Source organism: Doryrhamphus excisus, linkage group LG11, assembly GCF_037039965.1.
Source record: "Doryrhamphus excisus strain RoL-2023G ecotype Guam linkage group LG11, RoL_Dexc_Guam_v1.1, whole genome shotgun sequence".
Classification (NCBI taxonomy): Eukaryota; Metazoa; Chordata; class Actinopteri; order Syngnathiformes; family Syngnathidae; genus Doryrhamphus; species Doryrhamphus excisus.
This window is the reverse complement of record NC_136367.1, coordinates 12,394,049-12,415,220: the sequence shown is the minus strand read 5'-3', so window position 1 is coordinate 12,415,220 and position 21,172 is coordinate 12,394,049. Positions and strand designations below refer to the sequence as shown.

The window sequence follows — 21,172 nt, the reverse complement described above, 5'->3', positions numbered from 1 at the left end:
GGCCGAGGGTGGAATTGAACCCTGGTCTCCTAGCTGTGAGGTCTGCGCGCTTCCAAGTTAATCATTTTATAAGGCTAAATTTTAGAAGGCTTTTAGTCTTGTATCTATATCAACAGTGGTATGCTCCAATCAATCAGCCACCAATCAGTATAGGCCAATTTCCATATAGGTATATATATATATATTATATATATACACTACTGCTCAAAAGTTTGGGATCACTTGCAAATTTCTTTGTTTTTCAAAGAAAAACATTTTCAGGCATTTCACAAATTTTTTATCCATTTCACAAACAATGAAAATGAATGAGATGATTTTCAAAGAAGGATGTACATTTTTGCATCGAGGCCTACTATCAACAACTGTCAGGCCTCTGCATCAATCTCCTGGTATGGCTGCTAATCCAAGTTCATCATTTTATAAGGCTAATAGATGATTAGAAAAGCCATGTAAAAAATCTCTTACCATGCTGTTAACTACTCCCTTCAGAGAGCAGCACAAACTGGGTCTAACAAGGACAGAAAAACACTGCACAACTGTGCAAGAAGACAAATATCTGTGTGTAATTTAAGACAAAGACGTCTCACAGGTCGTCACCTGGCAGCTGCACTAAATAGTAGCCGTCAAACACCAGTGTCAGTATCAACAGTGAAGCGGCCACTTCAGGACTTCAGACTTCATGGCAGGATTGCCAAGAAAAAGCCAGATCTCAGTGTTACAAAATAATGAAGCATTCCAAAAGTAGCCGCAGGTTGCCAACCCCTGCCCCAAGAGATAGAGTGAGGCGCTGGGAGGATCTCGGAGTAATTGTTTAATTCAGCGGTTCCCAAACTTTTTAGTCACGTACCTCTTCAGACATTTGACCTGCAGCCATGTAGCCCCTACACCTGCACGCAAGTCGTCTTCTTCAGGGTCAGAACCAAACAGCATCCATCCGTCCGTCCATCCATCCACATGTTCTCAATGTTGTCCAGCGTGTCCTAGGTCTGCCCCGGGGTATTCCCAGCTGAGCATGCCTGGAACACCTCACCAGGGAGGCGTCCGGGAGGCATCCGGACTAGATGCCCGAGCCACCTCAACTGACTCCTCTCGATGTGAAGGAGAAGCGGCTCTACTCTGAGCCCCTCCCGGATGACTGAGCTCCTCACCCTATCTCTTAGGGTGAGTCCAGCTACCCTACGGAGGAAACTCATATCAGCCGCCTGGAAGGATCCGCGATCTCATTCTTTCCGTCATGACCCAAAGCTCATGACCATAGGTGAGGGTGGGAACATAGATCCACCGGTAAATTGAGAGCTTTGCCCTCCGGCTCAGCTCTCTTTTCACCACGACGGTCCGGTACAGCGACCGCATTACTGCCGAGGCTGCACCGATCCGTTTGTTCCGCTTCCACTTTTCCTCACTCGTGAACAAGACCCCGAGATACTTAAACTCCTCCACCTGGGGAAAGACCTCCTGGAACTCCCGGAGCACCACCCAAATGACGCCACGAGGGACACGGTCGAATGCCTTTTCCAGATCCACAAAGCACATGTAGACTGGTTGGGCAAACTCCCATGCACCTTCAAGCACCCTTGTGAGGGTGTAGAGCTGGTCCAGTGTTCCACGACCAGGACGAAAACCACATTGGACCTCTTGTAACAAAGGTTAGGACTGAAAGGACTGAAAAAATGTCAAATTTAAAAAAATCTTTATTGACCTCTGGAGGGCATACTCTTCATGCTATAACTGCTCACATTAAAGAGAAATAAAAGGTATAAAAAAAACATGTATCAGAATCAGTGCAAGCATTTTGGTTATTTTCTATGCTTTTCCTTATGCAATTCCCGACTTTATAATGGATGCATTTTGCAGTTTATCAGTTTTCAGTTTGGTTGAAAGACTGGATCAGGTTCATTGTTTTCTTTGTCAGCACCAAGAATCACGCCACGACTTATAGATGTCATCCTCCGTATCCATAATGTCATCTTCCAAGAAAAGCAGCGGCAGATCGTTCCGTAGCATAGCATATTGTGCCATGTTGTAAAACCCAGTCATCACACAGCAAGTCAAGGCGCTACGTGAGATCCCCATGTCGCTGGCTGGAGACCAAATACCAGTTGTTAGGTCGTAGTACTCAACGAGCTTGGTTGTGGAGATGCCATCAAACCCTCCAGCAACAAAGAGACGATCCTCGACTACTTCAATGCCAAAGTTGCTCCGGGGACAATCCATGGGGGCCAATACGAACCAGTTGTTCGTATGTGGGTTGTAAGCCTCAGCAGTAGTCAGGCGTGTTTGACCATCGTAACCTCCAACCTTCAGGAGCAAAAGCAAAAAAGAGTTCAAGACTGTTAAAGCAGTTTTGTCGCAAGACCTTTAGAGGAATGCTTGATCATAGTTTATTTTTTTGTTTGCCATTTATATCAGGGATGCCCATTATACGTATCGATCACGAGCTACTGGTAGATCGCCAAGGTAGTTTGGGTCGATCCCATAAACATCACTTTGTGGCTGTTGATGATATCAATCAGCTGACATTAGGCTCCCCTCATGATTCGCTGTATTTGAACGTACACATGATAAAGATGCAACTTTCATCTTGATCATCTAAGTCAACGGTAAGATGTTTTCTTAAGACTTATTCTTTTGCACATTTGCACATTTGGGCTGTAATTAAGTTTTAAGGAGAGCTACACTATGCAAAAGCAAGAATGGGCGGTGAGAAAAAAAACTCTAGAATTTGAAATTAAAAAATAATAATAATACTAAACTGAAATAGGTTGGTTTTCACCTGATCAAAAGTTTAAGACAACAGGCTATAGAAGCCAAAATCTGCTAAAAAATTCTCGGTGAGAAAAAAAACTCTAGAATTTGAAATTTAAAAAAGATAATAATAATAAACTGAAATAGGTTGTTTTTCACCTAATCAAAAGTTTAAGACAACAGGCTATAGAAGCCAAAATCTGCAAAAAATTCTCGGTGAGAAAAAAAACCCTAGAATTTGAAATTTTTAAATAATAATATTGTTTAAGACAACAGGCTATAGAAGCCAAAATTTGCTAAAAAAGTCTCGGTGAGGAAAAAAAAACTTTAGAATTTGAAATTTAAAAATAATAATATTAATAAAATAGGTTGTTTTTCACCTGATCAAAAGTTTAAGACAACAGGCTATAGAAGCCAAAATCTGCTAAAAAATTCTCGGTGAGAAAAAAACTCTAGAATTTGAAATTTAAAAATGATAATAATAATAAACTGAAATAGGTTGTTTTTCACCTAATCAAAAGTTTAAGACAACAGGCTATAGAAGCCAAAATCTGCAAAAAATTCTCGGTGAGAAAAAAAACCCTAGAATTTGAAATTTTTAAATAATAATATTGTTTAAGACAACAGGCTATAGAAGCCAAAATTTGCTAAAAAAGTCTCGGTGAGGAAAAAAAAACTTTAGAATTTGAAATTTAAAAATAATAATATTAATAAAATAGGTTGTTTTTCACCTAATCAAAAGTTTAAGACAACAGGCTATAGAAGCCAAAATCTGCAAAAAATTCTCGGTGAGAAAAAAAACCCTAGAATTTGAAATTTTTAAATAATAATATTGTTTAAGACAACAGGCTATAGAAGCCAAAATTTGCTAAAAAAGTCTCGGTGAGGAAAAAAAAACTTTAGAATTTGAAATTTAAAAATAATAATATTAATAAAATAGGTTGTTTTTCACCTGATCAAAAGTTTAAGACAACAGGCTATAGAAGCCAAAATCTGCTAAAAAATTCTCGGTGAGAAAAAAACTCTAGAATTTGAAATTTAAAAATGATAATAATAATAAACTGAAATAGGTTGTTTTTCACCTAATCAAAAGTTTAAGACAACAGGCTATAGAAGCCAAAATCTGCAAAAAATTCTCGGTGAGAAAAAAAACCCTAGAATTTGAAATTTTTAAATAATAATATTGTTTAAGACAACAGGCTATAGAAGCCAAAATTTGCTAAAAAAGTCTCGGTGAGGAAAAAAAAACTTTAGAATTTGAAATTTAAAAATAATAATATTAATAAAATAGGTTGTTTTTCACCTGATCAAAAGTTTAAGACAACAGGCTATAGAAGCCAAAATCTGCTAAAAAATTCTCGGTGAGAAAAAAACTCTAGAATTTGAAATTTAAAAATGATAATAATAATAAACTGAAATAGGTTGTTTTTCACCTAATCAAAAGTTTAAGACAACAGGCTATAGAAGCCAAAATCTGCAAAAAATTCTCGGTGAGAAAAAAAACCCTAGAATTTGAAATTTTAAAATAATAATATTGTTTAAGACAACAGGCTATAGAAGCCAAAATTTGCTAAAAAAAAAAAAAAGTCTCGGTGAGGAAAAAAAACTTTAGAATTTGAAATTTAAAAATAATATTAATAAAATAGGTTGTTTTTCACCTGATCAAAAGTTTAAGACAACAGGCTATAGAAGCCAAAATCTGCTAAAAAATTCTCGGTGAGAAAAAAAACTCTAGAATTTGAAATATAACAATAATAATAATAATGATAATAAACTTAAATAGGTTGTTTTTCACCTGATCAAAAGTTTAAAACAACCGACTATGGAAGCCAAAATCTGCTAAAAATTCTCATTTTCTGTCGGCCATTCACATGGTCATGTCCCCCTGATGGCTAACGCTAAGAAGATTTCTCTTCTTGAACGTGTTTGGATCGTCGAGCTGCATAAGCAAGGCCTCTGGCAGCGATTACGAAACAAAAACTCAAGTGGTAGACCCAAAAAAAAGTTACACCTGCACTGAGCAGGAGGATCCGTTAAGGCACTGGGAAGTTCTCGACCGAAATTAAGCCCCTTACTGGTGCGGACTGCAGCGCAATAACCATCAGATGCCATCCGTGGGAAAAGGGGTTGCACAAAAAAAATAGAATTCAAAGACCTCATCTTCTTCTACACCATAAAAATGCCCGTTGAGACTTTGCCAGGGAGCATCAAGCATGGGACATTGAAAGGTGGAAAATGGTTTATTCTCTGATGAGATGTTTTCTACCCAGTCTGGGGTGCTTTTTCATTCAGTGGAACACTGGAGCTTCAGGTGGCGGCTGGTTACGCGCAGATTAGGGATGAGCTGGATACTCGTTCTAAACGAGTCGTTATGGATAATACATTTTTGCCGGATATGAGTATGAAACAAGTATATTTCATCATTATCCGTATTTGTGTTTGAAAAAAATGCTCATTATGTATTCACGCTTCATGCTGATTGGTCAGTCACACACAGCAACCGCCTCTCCCGTCACATGGTGCAAATGGGAAGTTGAAAACGACTCTGCATTTGTAAATTACTCCACTTTATTAGGTTTTCTTCAGCTCGCCTCTATTTTGGTTTGTGTCTAAGGTTGCTTGGTAAACTTGTTCCGTAACATGCGTGATTGCGTGGTGCACAGTGCTGCACAGACACGCAACAACTCAACACATATTCATAACATGCACTGATTGGACACAACGTTAGCCACACATAAAATATTACTCTCCTATCCTTGCAATCTTTAACTTGTTTCATAACTACACGTGAATTTTTTCAAGACAGCTGGAGCGATTGTGCATCAGTCACTGACAGTGGTTTTTTTATTTATATAAAGTCAGTTGGAAAACTGCTTGTAATACCGAAGGCGGTGCTTTTGAGAAAAATACAGTCAGCAAGGCTGACACATTATCGTTGTGTTGATTGCCATGTTTGTGTGAGTCACCATCTTCACACAGCTCATATATGTATATTAAATTATAATATATAAAAATATTTAGCTGCACGGCGGTCGAGTGGTTAGCGCGCAGACCACACCACCCAAGTTCAATCCCACCCTCTGCCATCTCTGTGTGGTTTTCATGTTCTCCCGGTGTGTGCGTGGGTTTTCTCCGGGTACTCCGGTTTCCTCCCACATTCCAAAAACATGCTAGGTTAATTGGCCACTCCAAATTGTCCATAGGTATGAATGTGAGTGTGAATGGTTGTTTGTCTATATGTGCCCTGTGATTGGCTGGCCACCAGTCCAGGGTGTACCCCGCCTCTCGCCCAAAAACAGCTGGGATAGGCTCCAGCACCCCCGCGACCCTTGTGAGGATAAGCGGTAGAGAATGAAGGAAGGAAGGAAGGAATGAATGAATGAATGAATGAATGAATGAATGAATGAAGGAAGGAAGGAAGGAAGGAAGGAAGGAAGGAAGGAACGAAGGAACGAAGGAACGAAGGAAGCAGAGTCAGGCCTGGTTAGTACTTGGGACGGGAAACTACCTGGGAATACCAGTTGCTGTAAGAGGTGCACGGTGGGCGAGTGGTTAGCGCGCATGCCACACAGCTCGGAGACCCGAGTTCAGCTCCAAAAACATGCATGCTAGGTTAATTGGCGGTAATGAGCGGTAGAGAATGAATGAATGAATAAATAAATAACACAACTTCTGATTAATCCAATTGAATTTCAGACTTAATGTACAGCTTTAAGCCCAGCTTTAACCTCCGCTCATTCCGATTAAACCATCCACTTTTGGTTTATGCCCCGCCCACTTTGAGTACAGATACAGATACAGATCATTTAGATGGGTGAACAGATACAGATGGTGGTGTACTCGCTGATCCCTCATGACCGAGGACCCTGGTCTGTGCGGTAACCGTTGGGTTCTTCGACAGGACAACACTGTAGTTCCCAATGGGAAGAACTTCTTTACAGTGAAGAAAATAAGTATTTGAACACCCTGCTATTTTGCTATTTCTCCCACTTAGAAATCATGGAGGGGTCTGAAATTTTCATCGTAGGTGCATGTCCACTGTGAGAGAGATAAACTAAAAAGAAAAATCCAGAAATCACAATGCATGATTTTTTAACAATTTATTTGTGTGATACAGCTGCTAATAAGTATTTGAACACCTGTGTATCATCTAGAATTCTGACCCTGAAAGACCTGTTAGTCTGCCCATTAGAAGTCCACCTGCACTCCATGTATCATCCTGAATCAGATGCACCTGTTTGAGGTCGTTAGCTGCATAAAGACACCTGTCCACCCCATACAATCAGTAAGACTTTAACTTGTAACATGGCGAAGACCAAAGAGCTGTCCAAAGACACCAGAGACAAAATTGTACACCTCCACAAGGCTGGAAAGGGCTACGGAGCAATTACCAAGCAGCTTGGTGAAAAAAGGTCCACTGTTGGAGCTATCATTAGAAAATGGAAGAAGCTAAACATGACGGTCAATCTCAATCGGAGTGGAGCCCCATGCAAGATATCACCTCGTGGGGTCTCAATGATTCTAAGAAAGGTGAGGAATCAGCCCAGAACTACACGACAGGACTTGGTCAATGACCTGAAAAGAGCTGGGACCACCGTTTCCAAGGTTACTGTAGGTAATACACTAAGACGTCATGATGTGAAATCATGCATGGCACGAAAGGTTCCCCTGCTTAAACCAGCACATGTCAAGGCCCGTCTTAAGTTTGCATATGACCATTTGGATGATACAGAGGAGTCATGGGAGAAAGTTTTATGGTCAGATGAGACCAAAATAGAACTTTTTGGTCATAATTCCAATAAGCGTGTTTGGAGGAAGAAGAATGAAGAGTACAATCCGAAGAACACCATCCCTACTGTGAAGCATGGGGGTGGTAGCATCATGCTTTGGGGGTGTTTTTCTGCACATGGGACAGGACGAGTGCACTGCATTAAAGAGAGGATGACTGGGGCCGTGTATTGTGAGATTTTGGGGAACAACCTCCTTCCCTCTGTCAGAGCATTGAAGATGGGTCGTGGCTGGGTCTTCCAACACGACAACGACCCGAAGCACACAGCCAGGAAAACCAAGGAGTGGCTCTGTAAGAAGCATATCAAGGTTCTAGCATGGCCCAGCCAGTCTCCAGACCTGAACCCAATCGAAAATCTTTGGAGGGAGCTCAAACTCCGTGTTTCTCAGCGACAGCCCAGAAACCTGACTGATCTAGAGAAGATCTGTGTGGAGGAGTGGGCCAAGATCCCTCCTGCAGTGTGTGCAAACCTGGTGAAAAACTACAGGAAACGTTTGACCTCTGTAATAGCAAACAAAGGCTACTGTACCAAATATTAACATTCATTTTCTCAGGTGTTCAAATACTTATTAGCAGCTGTATCACACAAATAAATTGTTAAAAAATCATGCATTGTGATTTCTGGATTTTTCTTTTTAGTTTATCTCTCTCACAGTGGACATGCACCTACGATGAAAATTTCAGACCCCTCCATGATTTCTAAGTGGGAGAAATAGCAAAATAGCAGGGTGTTCAAATACGTATTTTCTTCACTGTATGTTCTACTGGTCTAAATCCAATAAAGACCATTTGGGCATGGATGGCAAGGGAAGTTTATAAAAATCAGTTCCAGAGAGTTGATGCCGTTGGTGATTGGATTAATCAGAAGTTGTGTTGTTTATTATTTATTCATTCATTCATTCTCTACCGCTCATTACCGCCAATTAACCTAGCATGAATGTTTTTGGAGCTGAACTCGGGTGTCCTAGCTAAGTACTAACCAGGCCTGACTCTCCTTCCCTCCTTCCCTCCTTCCCTCCTTCCCTCCTTCCCTCCTTCCTTCCTTCCTTCCTTCCTTCCTTCCTCCCTTCCTGCTCATTTCCGCCAATTAACCTAGCATGAATGTTTTTGGAGCTGAACTCGGGTGTCCTAGCTAAGTACTAACCAGGCCTGACTCTCCTTCCCTCCTTCCCCTCCTTCGATCCTTCCCTCCTTCCCTCCTTCCCTCCTTCCTTCCTTCCTTCCTTCCTTCCTTCCTTCCTTCCTCCCTTCCCGCTCATTACCGCCAATTAACCTAGCATGAATGTTTTTGGAGCTGAACTCGGGTGTCCTAGCTAAGTACTAACCAGGCCTGACTCTCCTTCCCTCCTTCCCTCCTTCCCTCCTTCCCTCCTTCCCTCCTTCCCTCCTTCCTTCCTTCCTTCCTTCCTTCCTTCTTTCTTTCCTTCCTTCCTTCCTTCCTTCCTTCCTTGCCTCCTTCCTTCCTCCCTTCCCGCTCATTACCGCCAATTAACCTAGCATGAATGTTTTTGGAGCTGAACTCGGGTCTCCTAGCTAAGTACTAACCAGGCCTGACTCTCCTTCCCTCCTTCCCTCCTTCCCTCCTTCCCTCCTTCCCTCCTTCCCTCCTTCCTTCCTTCCTTCCTTCCCTCCCTCCATTCATTCATTCTCTACCGCGGGGGTGGGGGGTGCACATATAGTTGTTGTTTTCAATAAATGACAATTCAAAAAACTGCTTTTTGTCACACTCCCTTTTCTTGCTTTTGAATTTGGTAGTTCTACTTAAAACCTAATTAACCTCAACTGGTCTTAAGAGTTTGATCACATCTTTATCCTTTCACATGGCTCGTTAGGTTCAATTTATGAAGTGATTAACAAAAACGGTGGACTCATTACTGAATCCTACTGAGACTTTTTTTCTTCTGGTTTGAAAATTTTTGTAATTGTTTGAGTGATTGTTTTAAACTTTTGGTCAGCTGACAAACAGCCCATTTCACTTGAATTGTTGTTTTCAATAAATGACAATTAAAAAGACTGCTTTTTGTCACACTCCCTTTTCTTGCTTTTGAATATTGTAGTTCTACTTAAAACCTACTCAACTGGTCTTAAGATCTGTATCCTTTCACATGGCTCGTTAGGTCGAAAAAAGAGACAACCAGAAAGAATGTCTGGTCTTTGCTCCTCTGCCGGGATAGTATGTATACATAGTGTATAGACCACATATGTAAAGACTACTACTGTACATACCTACAAGAATTCCTGTGTCATGCTACTTACCGCATAAACATGGTCCGCAAAGCCAATGACTCCAATGCCACTACGACGACTGCTCATTGGTGTTATCATGGTCCACTCGTTGGTCTCTGGGCTGTAATACTCTGCTGTTTGCAGGGGTTCGTTTCCATTAAAACCACCACAAATGTAAATCTGGAAACAAAAGGGACGCGTCTAATGAATTCAAAGACTCCAAAACAAACACTCTTTAGGTCCACCCACTTTGTCTTTGAGGGATGTGCAACTGGCGTCGCTCCTCAGTTCGTGCATACTGGCAATGAGAGTCCACTGGTTGGTCTCTGGTGTGTAGCATTCGGCAGTCTTTAGTCTTACTCGTCCGTCATAGCCTCCTAATGCATAGATGCATCCGTTTAGCACAGTTACACTCACGTAGCAGCGGCGATAGTGCATGGGCGCCACTTCCTGCCAGGTGTGTGTGTTCAGGTCAAAGCGACTGACAGTGTTGTAATGTTCCGTGCCATCAAAGCCACCCAGACAGTAGATGGAGTCGTTGAGAAAGGCAGCGCCGCAGTAAGCACGGGGTTGTTCCATATCTTCTGTAAAATTGATCCAACTGTTGGCGTGAACGTCATAGGCCTCAATGCAGTGTGTTGGATTTGCACCACTCCAGCCTCCAATCGCCAGCATGATGGCAGAAGGTAGGCGAGGACGAGCGACGAGGTTGAAATATCCAGACACAGAGTTTGTTGTCATGTGACGAATCACTCGAGTGGCAAAAGCAACCATGTCCAGGCATTTGCTGCTGTTCTGCACCAGGTGATTGGACAACACGTTGATGGTGATGTACTCCTCGTTGGTCAGCGCTAGACGCACCTGCACAGTGGCAAGACTGATATTTAATAATAATAAAAATAATAAATCATAATAATAAATATAACCTCAACAGTGAGGTCTGTAATGTTGATGAAATCTAACCCGGCGCCCTTGGGTCTCAAGCCTCGTTCTTCACCAGTGGGCCATTGTTTGTACTTTAAATATCCTAGACCACTTCGACAAAATGCTATCCTATTTGCTGTGGCGGATACCTTTGCAACATTTTAGCATTTTGGTTGGTATCGGTACGATACTCATCACATTTCAACAGCAAGTTTAGTTTAGTGGACCTAAACACTCTGTTGGCCATTGACCAGGGTTGACAGTTGTCACTTTCTTGTTGATAATGTAAGGAAAGAGTAGCAAGGAAACAGTTCCTATCCAGTACTTATCTAGTACTGTATTTATTTAGTATTTACTAGTGTAAATACATAGTAATGATAGTTCTCAGATTAGAGAGTTCTGATCATCAGAACGATCTGTCATCAGTTCCTAGTACTAGATAAGTACTGGATAGGAACTCATAGGCAGCAGTTCGTTCGAACTGAGGAGCGACGCCAGCTACACATCAGAATGATCTGTCATCAGTTCCTAGTACTAGATAAGTACTGGATAGGAAACTGATGACAGATCATTTAAATCCAGTAATTCAGTAAATCCTATCCAGTACTTATCTAGTACTAAGAGCTGATCACGTTCGAACTGAGGAGCGACTCCAGCTGCACATCAGAACGATCAGTCATCAGTTCCTAGTACTAGATAAGTACTGGATAGGAACTGATGTGCAGCGGTTCGTTCAAACTGAGGAGCAACGATACCTTGTTTCCTATCCAGTACTTATCTAGTACTAGGAACTGATGACAGATCGTTCCGATGTGCAGCTGCCGTCACTCCTCAGTTCGAACGATCTGTCATCAGTTCCTAGTACTAGATAAGTACTGGAAACGAGGTATCGTCGTTCCTCAGTCCGAACGAACTGCTGCACATCAGTTCCTATCCAGTACTTATCTACTACTAGGAACTGATCACATTTCAACAGCAAGTTTAGCAACCTGTTAGGAACTGATGACAGATCATTCAAACTGAGGAGCAACGCCAGCTGCACATCAGAACGATCTGTCATCAGTTTCTATTGCTAGATAAGTACTGGATAGGAAACTAGGTATCGTCGCTCCTCAGTTCGAACGAACTGCTGCACATCAGTTCCTATCCAGTACTTATCTGGTACTAGGAACTGATGACAGATGGTTCGGACTGAGGAGAGACGCCAGCTGCACATCAGAACGATCTGTCATCAGTTCCTAGTACTAGATAAGTACTGGATAGGAAACATCCAGATCATTCTGATGTGCAACTGGCGTCGCTCCTCAGTTTGAACGATCTGTCATTAGTTCCTAGTACTAGATAAGTACTGGATAGGAACTGATGTGCAGCAGTTCGTTCGAACTGAGGAGCGACGCCAGCTGCACATCAGAATGATCTGTCATCAGTTCTTAGTACTAGATAAGTACTGGATAGGAACTGTGCAGCAGTTCGTTCGAACTGAAGAGCGACGATACCTCGTTTCCTATCCAGTACTTATCTAATACTCGGAACTGATGACAGATCGTTTGAACTGAGGAGCAACGCCAGCTGCACATCAGAATGATCTGTCATCAGTTTCCTGTGGATTTGCAAGGGTAATCTGGATTTACCAGCACAAACCTTAACAACTGCAAGCCCTCTAACCCCCTAACAAGACCAAAGTGCTTGTTGACTTACTCGACCTAGGAGCACTGCCAGGTTTCTGCCACGATCCCTCGGTGCGTGTGCAATCCAGTGGAGGACGGCCTCAAAAACAGTATTTTCCTTTTTCACTATCAGGTCATCTCTGTCAAGGATATCACAGAAGTCCTGCATAGAGAGTTGCCGCAACTCATCCACCGTTGCAACCTCCTCAAAGTGGTAAAGGATGTATTGGTAGGCCTTGAGCTGCAGCTCCGGGGTGTAACAGTTTTTTGTGAACTGCCAGATGCCGATGCAGTTCTCGGGGCAGAGCTGCTCTGTTAGAAATGTGCAGCAAGTTTGAACAATGGCCGTCATATTGAACTTATCGGCTGCTATCAGCAAGTCCTTTACATTGTCCTCTGTTACTGACACGCAGTCAGTGTATGCAAAATCAATGAAGAGCTGCATTAAATGAGGGGTAAGACCTTGTATGACATAGTCCCTCTGGTCTGGGGTTGACCAACGTAGAAAGAGGGCTCTGGACATCAGGGACACAGACACAAAATATTTCAGTTGATCACATTTGTTCGGAAATTTTTCCGGAAATCTTTCCTTGCCAGTTGATCTACTCACCCAAAATATGGGCTGCAGTTGCAAAGGATGATCTTATGAATGTGAAACTCTTCATTGTGAACTTTGATGACTGCATCGCTAAGTCCTCTCACTAGCCGAAGTCCATGGTACACAGAGCCAGACTTGTATGAAATGTTACCATCATAACTCATCTTGAATTTGTTGCCATTTCTTAACACTTTTGGCTTCCGCGGAGTCTCAGCAGAGGTCACATAAAGCACTGCGGGATTCTGGCATTACATCATTCTGACATTCTGTGTCAAAAGCGACCGCCCCCATCAGTGGCTACATCATCAGCATCATCAAAGCACCGCTACCTTAATGAAGAGACAATCATCACTAGGTTATGTCGTTCAAACCCACAATGTATATTTCTAACCAGAACATTAAAAATATTAAATAGCAAGCAGTGCATTTATTGTATTTTTATATTTTACATATTTGAAACATAGACATTATTTTTTGATTTTTTTTATGTATTTTAAAATGATTTAAATATGTTTTTTTTTAAATAAAGTATATGTGTATACAAAATGGTGATGGTCTCTTTTGCAGCTTCTGGAAAGGTTTCTAAAATGTTGGAGTTATTCCAGAGACAAGTGAGTGAAGGGAATTAATGACTATTAATGATTATTAATGATTAATGAGTTAATCCAGAAGAACATTTTAGCGGCTCAATAATCTTGAACAAGAGTCCTAGTTCGTGATTTGCCTTCATGTTCATCCCAAAGATGTTTGATCGCCAACTTAAAAATTGGGTTCTGTCTGTCTGTGTTATGGAATTTCCTTCTTCAAACTGTTCTGAAATTATTAAAATTGTCTTGGCAAGATGAAGAATTGACTGAAACTAATGGACCCAAGGCCAACCCCAGAAAAAAAGTTAATCCAGAAGAACATTTTAACGGCTCAATAATCTTGAACAAGAGTCCTAGTTCGTGATTTGCCTTCATGTTCATCCCAAAGATGTTTGATCGCCAACTTAAAAATTGGGTTCTGTCAAGCTGTTCTGAAATTGACTGAAACTAATGGACCAGAGGCCAACCCCAGAAAAACAAACTTCTATTTTGAGAATGTGAGCTGTGTAATAGATCAACAATTTTTCTGCTGCTTTTGTGGCCTCGGAATTCTCCAACCAAAATGAAAATGTTCTTTCCGAATGCCCAGACAGCTTTCTGTCATCTTTTTATTCGACTTGCACTGGGATCCTGGACAGTATTGCTCCTTTCAGACGCAGGTCCTCTAGACCAATGGCCGACCCCCTGGTTAAATGACTCTACCTGGATCCTTCTACCAGTGATGCTGGAAGAAGGATCATTTACCTTTATCACTCAAAATTATGAGAGACTGTGAAGGAAACCAAGTTTAAGTACCTGTTGAATATTATTTCCACAAACGGAAATTTGTTGTGAACCCCCGCACCTCTCCTCTGAGTGATGCCAACTTTGTACTGTATGTTGTAAAGGGCTCTACAAATAAAAGTTGATTGATTGAACAATAGGGTGCATCAAAATTTGAATGGGAAATTTTTAATTCATAATATCAGTTTGGGCCCTGTGATTGGCTGGCGACCAGTCCAGAGTGTACCCCGCCTCTCGTCCAAAGACAGCTGGGATAGGCTCCAGCACCCCCTCGACACTCGTGAGGAAAAAGCGGTAGAAAATGAATGAATGAATGAATGAATGAATATCAATTTGGCTGGCATTCCATTTTTTTCTAATGAACATAAAAAATGTCTTTTGCAAAGTTCACACATAAACTTTTTGGAAAATGTGCAATTTCTAGTCTAATTGCCAAAAAGTTGACCTGATCAAGAAGATCAAGAAATGGCGCATAGTTAGCAAGAAATTGCACCATATTATATCGGATTGCATTGATTTGAACTAAATGATTAAGTGTGAATCGTATCGCCAGAAAATTCCATGTATGGTTAAAGTATGGTATCGCTGGCAGTGCATGGAGATGTGTATGGAATCGTCCTCAGTGCTGAGATCTAGATGGCTAGATGGCTAGCACCTCTCCAGGGTGTACAGTGATGTTGGTGTTTTCTAGTCTAATCATTCATGTAACACAGCACATTGGAGGGACGTCTGTTTGCTGTGAATCATAGCCACCCTGGTGACCGACAATTGTCATTGTTAGGTACTTAGCATACGGTGTGGATGATCAAGAAGTGAGCTAAATAAAAAATATAAACATGACCATATTATCATACCACATTATCAAACTTTACTCAACTTTGGAATCTATTACTGTTTCTATTGACATATCCCTATGTCACCTATTTTCATTACTATCACTCTATATTTGTTTTCAGCACACGATTAGTATGTTACTATTAACTAATAACATCCTAATAACCAAATTAGAAAGGTACAGAATAAGAGGATTAGTTCTGAACTGGGTCAAAAGCTACTTAGCTGACAGGAAGCAATACATACAGCTAAGAGAATACACATCTGCAAGTTCATATATTATGTGCGGAGTTCCCCAGGGGTCAATACTGGGGCCATAACTGTTCAACTTGTACATCAATGATATCTCCAAAGTTACGAAAGACTTAAAGCTGGTATTATTTGCGGATAATACCGCTGCTTTTTGTTCTGGAAGAAATGGTCACACTAAAAAGATGGTTTGATGATAATAGATTGTCCTTGAACCTAAGTAAAACTAAAATCATGCTGTTTGGTAACAGCAGAAAGGACACGTAGCAGCAAATACAAATAGACGGTGTGGACATTGAAAGGGTGAACGAAAATCACAATAGATGAAAATATGAGCTGGAAACCTCATATTACAAATATACAACATAAGGTGGCCAGAAATATTTCAATATTGAACAAAGCAAAATTTGTTCTCAATCAGAAATCACTCCACACTCTTTATTGCTCTCTGGTTCTACCGTATCTTACTTATTGTGTGGAAATATGGGCTAATAACTATAAAAGCAATCTTCACTTGCTAAATGTACTCCAAAAAAGGTCAGTAAGGATAATTCATAATGCCGCCTACAGAGAACATACTAACTCCTCATTTTTAAAATCACAAATACTTAAACTTGCTGATATAGTTCATCTTCAAACAGCTAAAATAATGCATAAGGCTAAAAATAAGCAATTAGCTAAAAATGTCATCCATTAAACTGTATTATGGAAAGCAGGTAGTGAACAAATGTAACAGTTACTGATTGTAAAAGTACCAGATGGAGGGGTAGGATTTAATAAGCTTTGCTTCTTCCTACTCCTTTTGGACATGTGGAACTGTGAACTGATTATGGGATGCACTCAATTGTAATCTGATGCATGTTCAAATGAAATTAAACCATTACTATTGTTATATATACAATGAGTTCATAGTTGTAGTCCATCATTCATGTATATGGTTCATTCTTGCAGGAGATACTGAGCCAACTGAAGTCAGTCACCACACAGCACTCCAAGACCATTCAAGAAATACAATACCTGTATGATACATTCATTCATTCATTCATTCATTCATTTTCTACCGCTTATCCTCACAAGGGTCGCGGGGGTGCTGGAGCCTATCCCAGTTGTCTTCGGGCGAGAGGCAGGCACACCCTGGACTGGTGGCCAGCCAATCACAGGGCACATATAGACAAACAACCATTCACACTCACATTCATACCTATGGACAATTTGGAGTGGCCAATTAACCTAGCATGTTTTTGGAATGTGGGAGGAAACTGGAGTACCCGGAAAAAGCCCACTTATGCACGGGTAAAAGATGCAAACTCCACACAGAGATGGCCGAGGGTGGGATTGAACTCGGGTCTCCTAGCTGTGAGGCCTGCATGCTAACCACTCGTCCACTGTGCAGCCCTGATACAATAAAATGCAAATCTGAAGTTTCTTATAATACATAGAATTATAATAGGAGATCGTGGCCAAAACTGGGGGGGGGGGGTTCAACCTTGAAATGATGCTTGATAGGGTTTATACAATTGTTGACGTTGTTTGTTATATTGCTATTTCTATTTCTTTTTGTATATTTTATACATTTTCTATTTTTATGAATGCTGTTACTGGCTGTGAGCTGTTATGTATTACAGTTGTTTTACAGTAAATGCCAATGTTTGTAAAAAATGTGTGGCTTTTAGGGGGTCTCCAATCGATCGACCACCGATCGGTATGGGTCGATATCTGCCGATACTTTCATGCAATCAGCTTTGCCCCCATGCAGCATCCAAAACAACCATGTTTGCCGTGGGTGGGACTTCTAGTCTTCATGAGAGTGATATAAGTTGTGCACCCAGATCATTTATTTTCTTCTTGTTTTCCATTTGCCAATTTGTCCGTTTTTCAAAAGATTTTCAAAGTTTCCATTCAGGTTGGCATCATCACAGAGTCTAGTTTGTCAAATCGTCCTTTGTCAAATCCTCTTCCAACAACAAGACCGGTAAATTGTTCCGAAGCATAGAATACTGGCTCACGTTGCGAAATCCAGTGATCACACAGCAAGTCAAAGCGTTACGCGAGATCCCCATGTCACTGGCCGGAGACCACAGACCAGTCGATAGGTCAAAGTACTCCACGTGGTTGATTGTGGAGACGCCATTGTAACCCCCAGCGACAAAAAGGCGATCCTCAACGACTTCAATGCCAAAGTTGCTTCTGGGGCATTGCATGGGCGGCAATACGATCCAGTTGTTGGTTCGGGGGTTGTAAGCCTCGGCGCTGGCCAGACGCACATCTCCATCATAACCGCCAACCTTCATAAAGAAAACAAAACATTTAAAATTATGCGAAACCAGAAAAACCTAGAGAAACCGTTACATGCTACTTACTGCATAAACATGGTCAGCAAAGCCAATGACTCCAATGCCACTTCGACGGCTGCTCATTGGTGTTATCATGGTCCATTCGTTGGTCTCTGGGCTGTAATACTCTGCTGTTTGTAAGAACTCATTTCCATTAAAACCACCACAAATATAAACCTGGAACCAGAAAGACGGTTGACTTGTGAATTTAAAGCATGCCAGCAAAACATTTCTCATCTCACGTCACCTTATTGTTGAGAGTTGTGCAACTGGCATTACTCCTCTTTTCATGCATGTTAGCGATAAGAGTCCACTGGTTGGTCTCGGGTCTGTAGTACTCAGCAGCCCTTAGTCTTGCACGTCCGTCGTAGCCTCCTAATGCGTAGATGCATCCGTTTAGCACAGTCACGCTCACATAGCAGCGATGGAAGTGCATGGGCGCCACTTCTTTCCACGCGCGTGTGTTCAGGTCAAAGCAGCTGACAGTGTTGTAATGCACGGCGCCGCCAAAGCCACCCACACAGTAGATGGCGTCATTGAGAAAGGCGGCACCGCAGTAAGCGCGGGGTTGTTGCATACTCTCGACGAGGTAGTCCCAACAGTTGGCTTGAACGTCGTAGGCCTCTATGTGGTGGGTTGGATTTGCATCGCTCCAGCCTCCAATCGCCAACAGGATGGCAGAGGGTAAGCGAGGACGGGCGACGAGGTTGCAATATCCGGATAAAGAGTTTGATGTCATGTGTCCCCTCACTCGTGTTGCAAAACCAACCATGTCCAGACATTTGCTGCTGTTCTGCACCAGCTGATTGGTCAACACGTTGATGGTGATGAACTCCTGACTCATCAGAGCTAAACGCACCTACAGGAAGAGACAGTCAAGGGGAGTTGTAGCCATCGTTGTTTGTACAGTAAACCTCGGATATATCGGACTCGGATATATCGGAAATTCGCTCACAACGGACAGATAAAAAAGAACCAATTTTTCTGTAATGCATTTCCAATAAAAATTCATTGCATATATCGGATTTTTTATAACGGATTTTGCCTATTTCGGACAAAATCTCCAGTCCCGTTCCAATTTCCCTCGCATATATCGGATGGCCGCATCGTGGCCTTTGATCCATCTTTGATCCATGTTCACAGCCAAAGCTGAAGATTATAACATCTTTGTATGAATTACATGAGCATGTACAACGAAATTAAAAAAAAATCTCAAATCTGTAGAAATGCCTTCTTGTTGCTATTAGGGAGGTTTAGAAACCAAACGATAAACGTAAGTGCAAACGATAATGACGTCACATGCTATTGAAATGTATGGGAACTTGCCGACTTGACAATAGCCTGTGACGTCATTATCGTTTGCGTTTACGTTTATCGTTTGGTTTCTAAACCTCGCTAATAGCAACAAGAAGGCATTTCTACAGATTTGAGAATTTTTTTTTATTTCGTTGTACATGCTCATGTAATTCTGTAATTCTGTAATTCATACAAAGATGTTATAATCTTCAGCTTTGGCTGTGAACATGGATCAAAGAAAGTTCCCCCATGGCATTACGCGTCCGTGTAATGAATGTGGCAGACATTTTCCGGTATACGCATATAACGGATTTCGCTTATATGGGACAAAACCAGTGGGAACAATTGAATCCGATATATCCGAGGTTTACTGTATTATGATTTAGTGTGTGCACACAGAAAGTGGTTGTTGGTTTACCTTAGCCAGAAGCACTGCCATGTTTTCACTGCGCTCTCCTGGAGCATGTCCAATCCAGTGTAGGATGGCTTCATAAACTATATTTTCCTTTTTCACTATCAGGTCATCTCTGTCAAGGATATCACAGAAGTCCGGCATAGAGAGTTGCCGCAACTCATCCGCGGTTGCAACTTCGTCAAAATGGTAAAGGATGTATTGGTAGGCCTTGAGCTGCAGCTCCGGGGTGTAACAGTTCTTTGTGAACTGCCAGATGCCGATGCAGTTCTCTGGGCAGAGCTGCTCTGTTAGAAATGTGCAGCAGGTTTGAACAATTCCTGTCACATTGAACTTATCAGCTGCTACTAACAGATCCTTAACATTGTCCTTTGTCACTGACACAGAGCCGGTGTATGCAAAGTCAATGAGGAGCTGCATTAAGGGAGGTGTTGGACCATGTATGACATAGACCTTCTGGTCTGGTGTTGACCACCGCAGAAAAAGTTCTCTAAACAGAGACACCAAAAAATATTCAACAGGTTTTATAAATAGTATTCATTTTTGTGCTAATACATGTACTATCTACTCACCCAAAGTATGGGCTGCAGTTGCAAAGGATGATTTTATGGATCTGAAACTCAACTTTGTCCACTATAAGGACCGCATCGCTAAGTTCTCTTGTTCGGCGTAGTTCATTGTACACAGAGCCAGACTTGTTTGAAACTTTACCATTGTCACTCATCTTGAATTTTTGCCATTTCTCAATATTTTGGGCTCCTGTTAAAGTGTCAGCAAAAGCGACATGAAGCAGGATTCCAACATCGTGGTGGAATTCTGTGTCAAAAAACCACTGTTGTCATCAGCAGCCACATCATCAGCATCACCAAAGCGCCAGTTCTTTAATTTTAAAGAAAACATCACAGAGTTCAGTCAATGCTAGGGTGACTGTATTTTGATTACCAGAAACCAGAACACTCGGCCAAGCAATGAGATACTTGAAATACTCAAATGATACTCAAAATTTACTCAGATGCCTTATAATTTAAACCTTACAACCTCTCTATAAAAATTATTTTTAATTTTTAATAAAAAAAAATTTTTTTAATATAATATTAAAAAATCTATTACCGATAGGCACAAATTCAGATGAGTTACTCAACATGTTTATCATGTCTAAAATAATATCTGATTTGTTTAATTTGTGCAAATATAAAAATCTCTGGTTTTTTAATTACAAAAATTTGCTTTTCAAGTCTTACTGGACAAATTAAAAAAAAATGTCATCAGTTCACCTACAGTGGTGTCAAAAAGTATTTGGTTTTCTGATTTTTTTATATATATTTTTGCTGTTTCTTACACTGATATGTTTCTGATGAGCTTTTGAAAATATGCAATGATAACTGGACAATTTTTTTTTAAATGCAACTTGTTATTAATGGAGGAAAAAAAATCCAAACATTAAAATTAAACTGAAGACTGGAAAAGGCCGGCACGGCGGTCAAGTGGTTCGCGCGCAGACCTCACAGCAAGAAGACCAGGGTTCAATTCCACCCTCGGCCATCTCTGTGTGGAGTTTGCATGTTCTCGTTCCCGTGCATGCGTGGGTTTTCTCCGGGTACTCCGGTTTCCTCCCACATTCCAAAAACACGCTAGGTTAATTGGCCACTCCAAATTGTCCATAGGTATGAATGTGAGTGTGAATGGTTGTTTGTCTATTTGTGCCCTGTGATTGGCTGGCCACCAGTCC

General features: G+C 41.2%; 2 protein-coding genes across 2 annotated transcripts; both read right to left on the bottom strand.

Annotated features, from left to right (window-relative positions):
* Nucleotides 1-1,707: 1,707 nt before the first annotated feature.
* Nucleotides 1,708-13,113, bottom strand: LOC131102210 (kelch-like protein 10). The gene is made up of 5 exons (XM_058048106.2): nucleotides 12,962-13,113; nucleotides 12,383-12,866; nucleotides 10,010-10,621; nucleotides 9,791-9,940; nucleotides 1,708-2,298 (listed from the first exon to the last, which is right to left on the bottom strand). Exons 1-5 carry the CDS (start codon nucleotides 13,111-13,113, stop codon nucleotides 1,909-1,911), a joined length of 1,788 nt encoding a protein of 595 aa, XP_057904089.2. The 3' UTR covers nucleotides 1,708-1,908.
* Nucleotides 13,114-17,324: 4,211 nt separating this feature from the next.
* LOC131101452 (kelch-like protein 10) lies at nucleotides 17,325-20,167 on the bottom strand. The gene is made up of 5 exons (XM_078794686.1): nucleotides 20,016-20,167; nucleotides 19,450-19,933; nucleotides 17,983-18,594; nucleotides 17,763-17,912; nucleotides 17,325-17,687 (listed from the first exon to the last, which is right to left on the bottom strand). The coding sequence occupies exons 1-5, from the start codon at nucleotides 20,165-20,167 to the stop codon at nucleotides 17,325-17,327; spliced, it is 1,761 nt and encodes a 586-aa protein (XP_078650812.1).
* Nucleotides 20,168-21,172: the final 1,005 nt, after the last annotated feature.

Excerpts from the sequence above, each read along its gene's own strand:
- LOC131102210 (XM_058048106.2), bottom strand. The coding sequence starts at position 13,113 with ATGAGTTATGATGGTAACATTTCATACAAGTCTGGCTCTGTGTACCAT. Across the intron at positions 9,941-10,009 it reads GCACATCCCTCAAAGACAAA|ATTTACATTTGTGGTGGTTT; the intron begins GTGGGTGGACCT and ends TTTTGTTTCCAG. Across the intron at positions 2,299-9,790 it reads TTGCGGACCATGTTTATGCG|GTTGGAGGTTACGATGGTCA; the intron begins GTAAGTAGCATG and ends TTGCTCCTGAAG.
- LOC131101452 (XM_078794686.1), bottom strand. The coding sequence starts at position 20,167 with ATGAGTGACAATGGTAAAGTTTCAAACAAGTCTGGCTCTGTGTACAAT. Across the intron at positions 19,934-20,015 it reads AACTGCAGCCCATACTTTGG|AGAACTTTTTCTGCGGTGGT; the intron begins GTGAGTAGATAG and ends GTCTCTGTTTAG. Across the intron at positions 17,913-17,982 it reads GCACAACTCTCAACAATAAG|GTTTATATTTGTGGTGGTTT; the intron begins GTGACGTGAGAT and ends TTCTGGTTCCAG.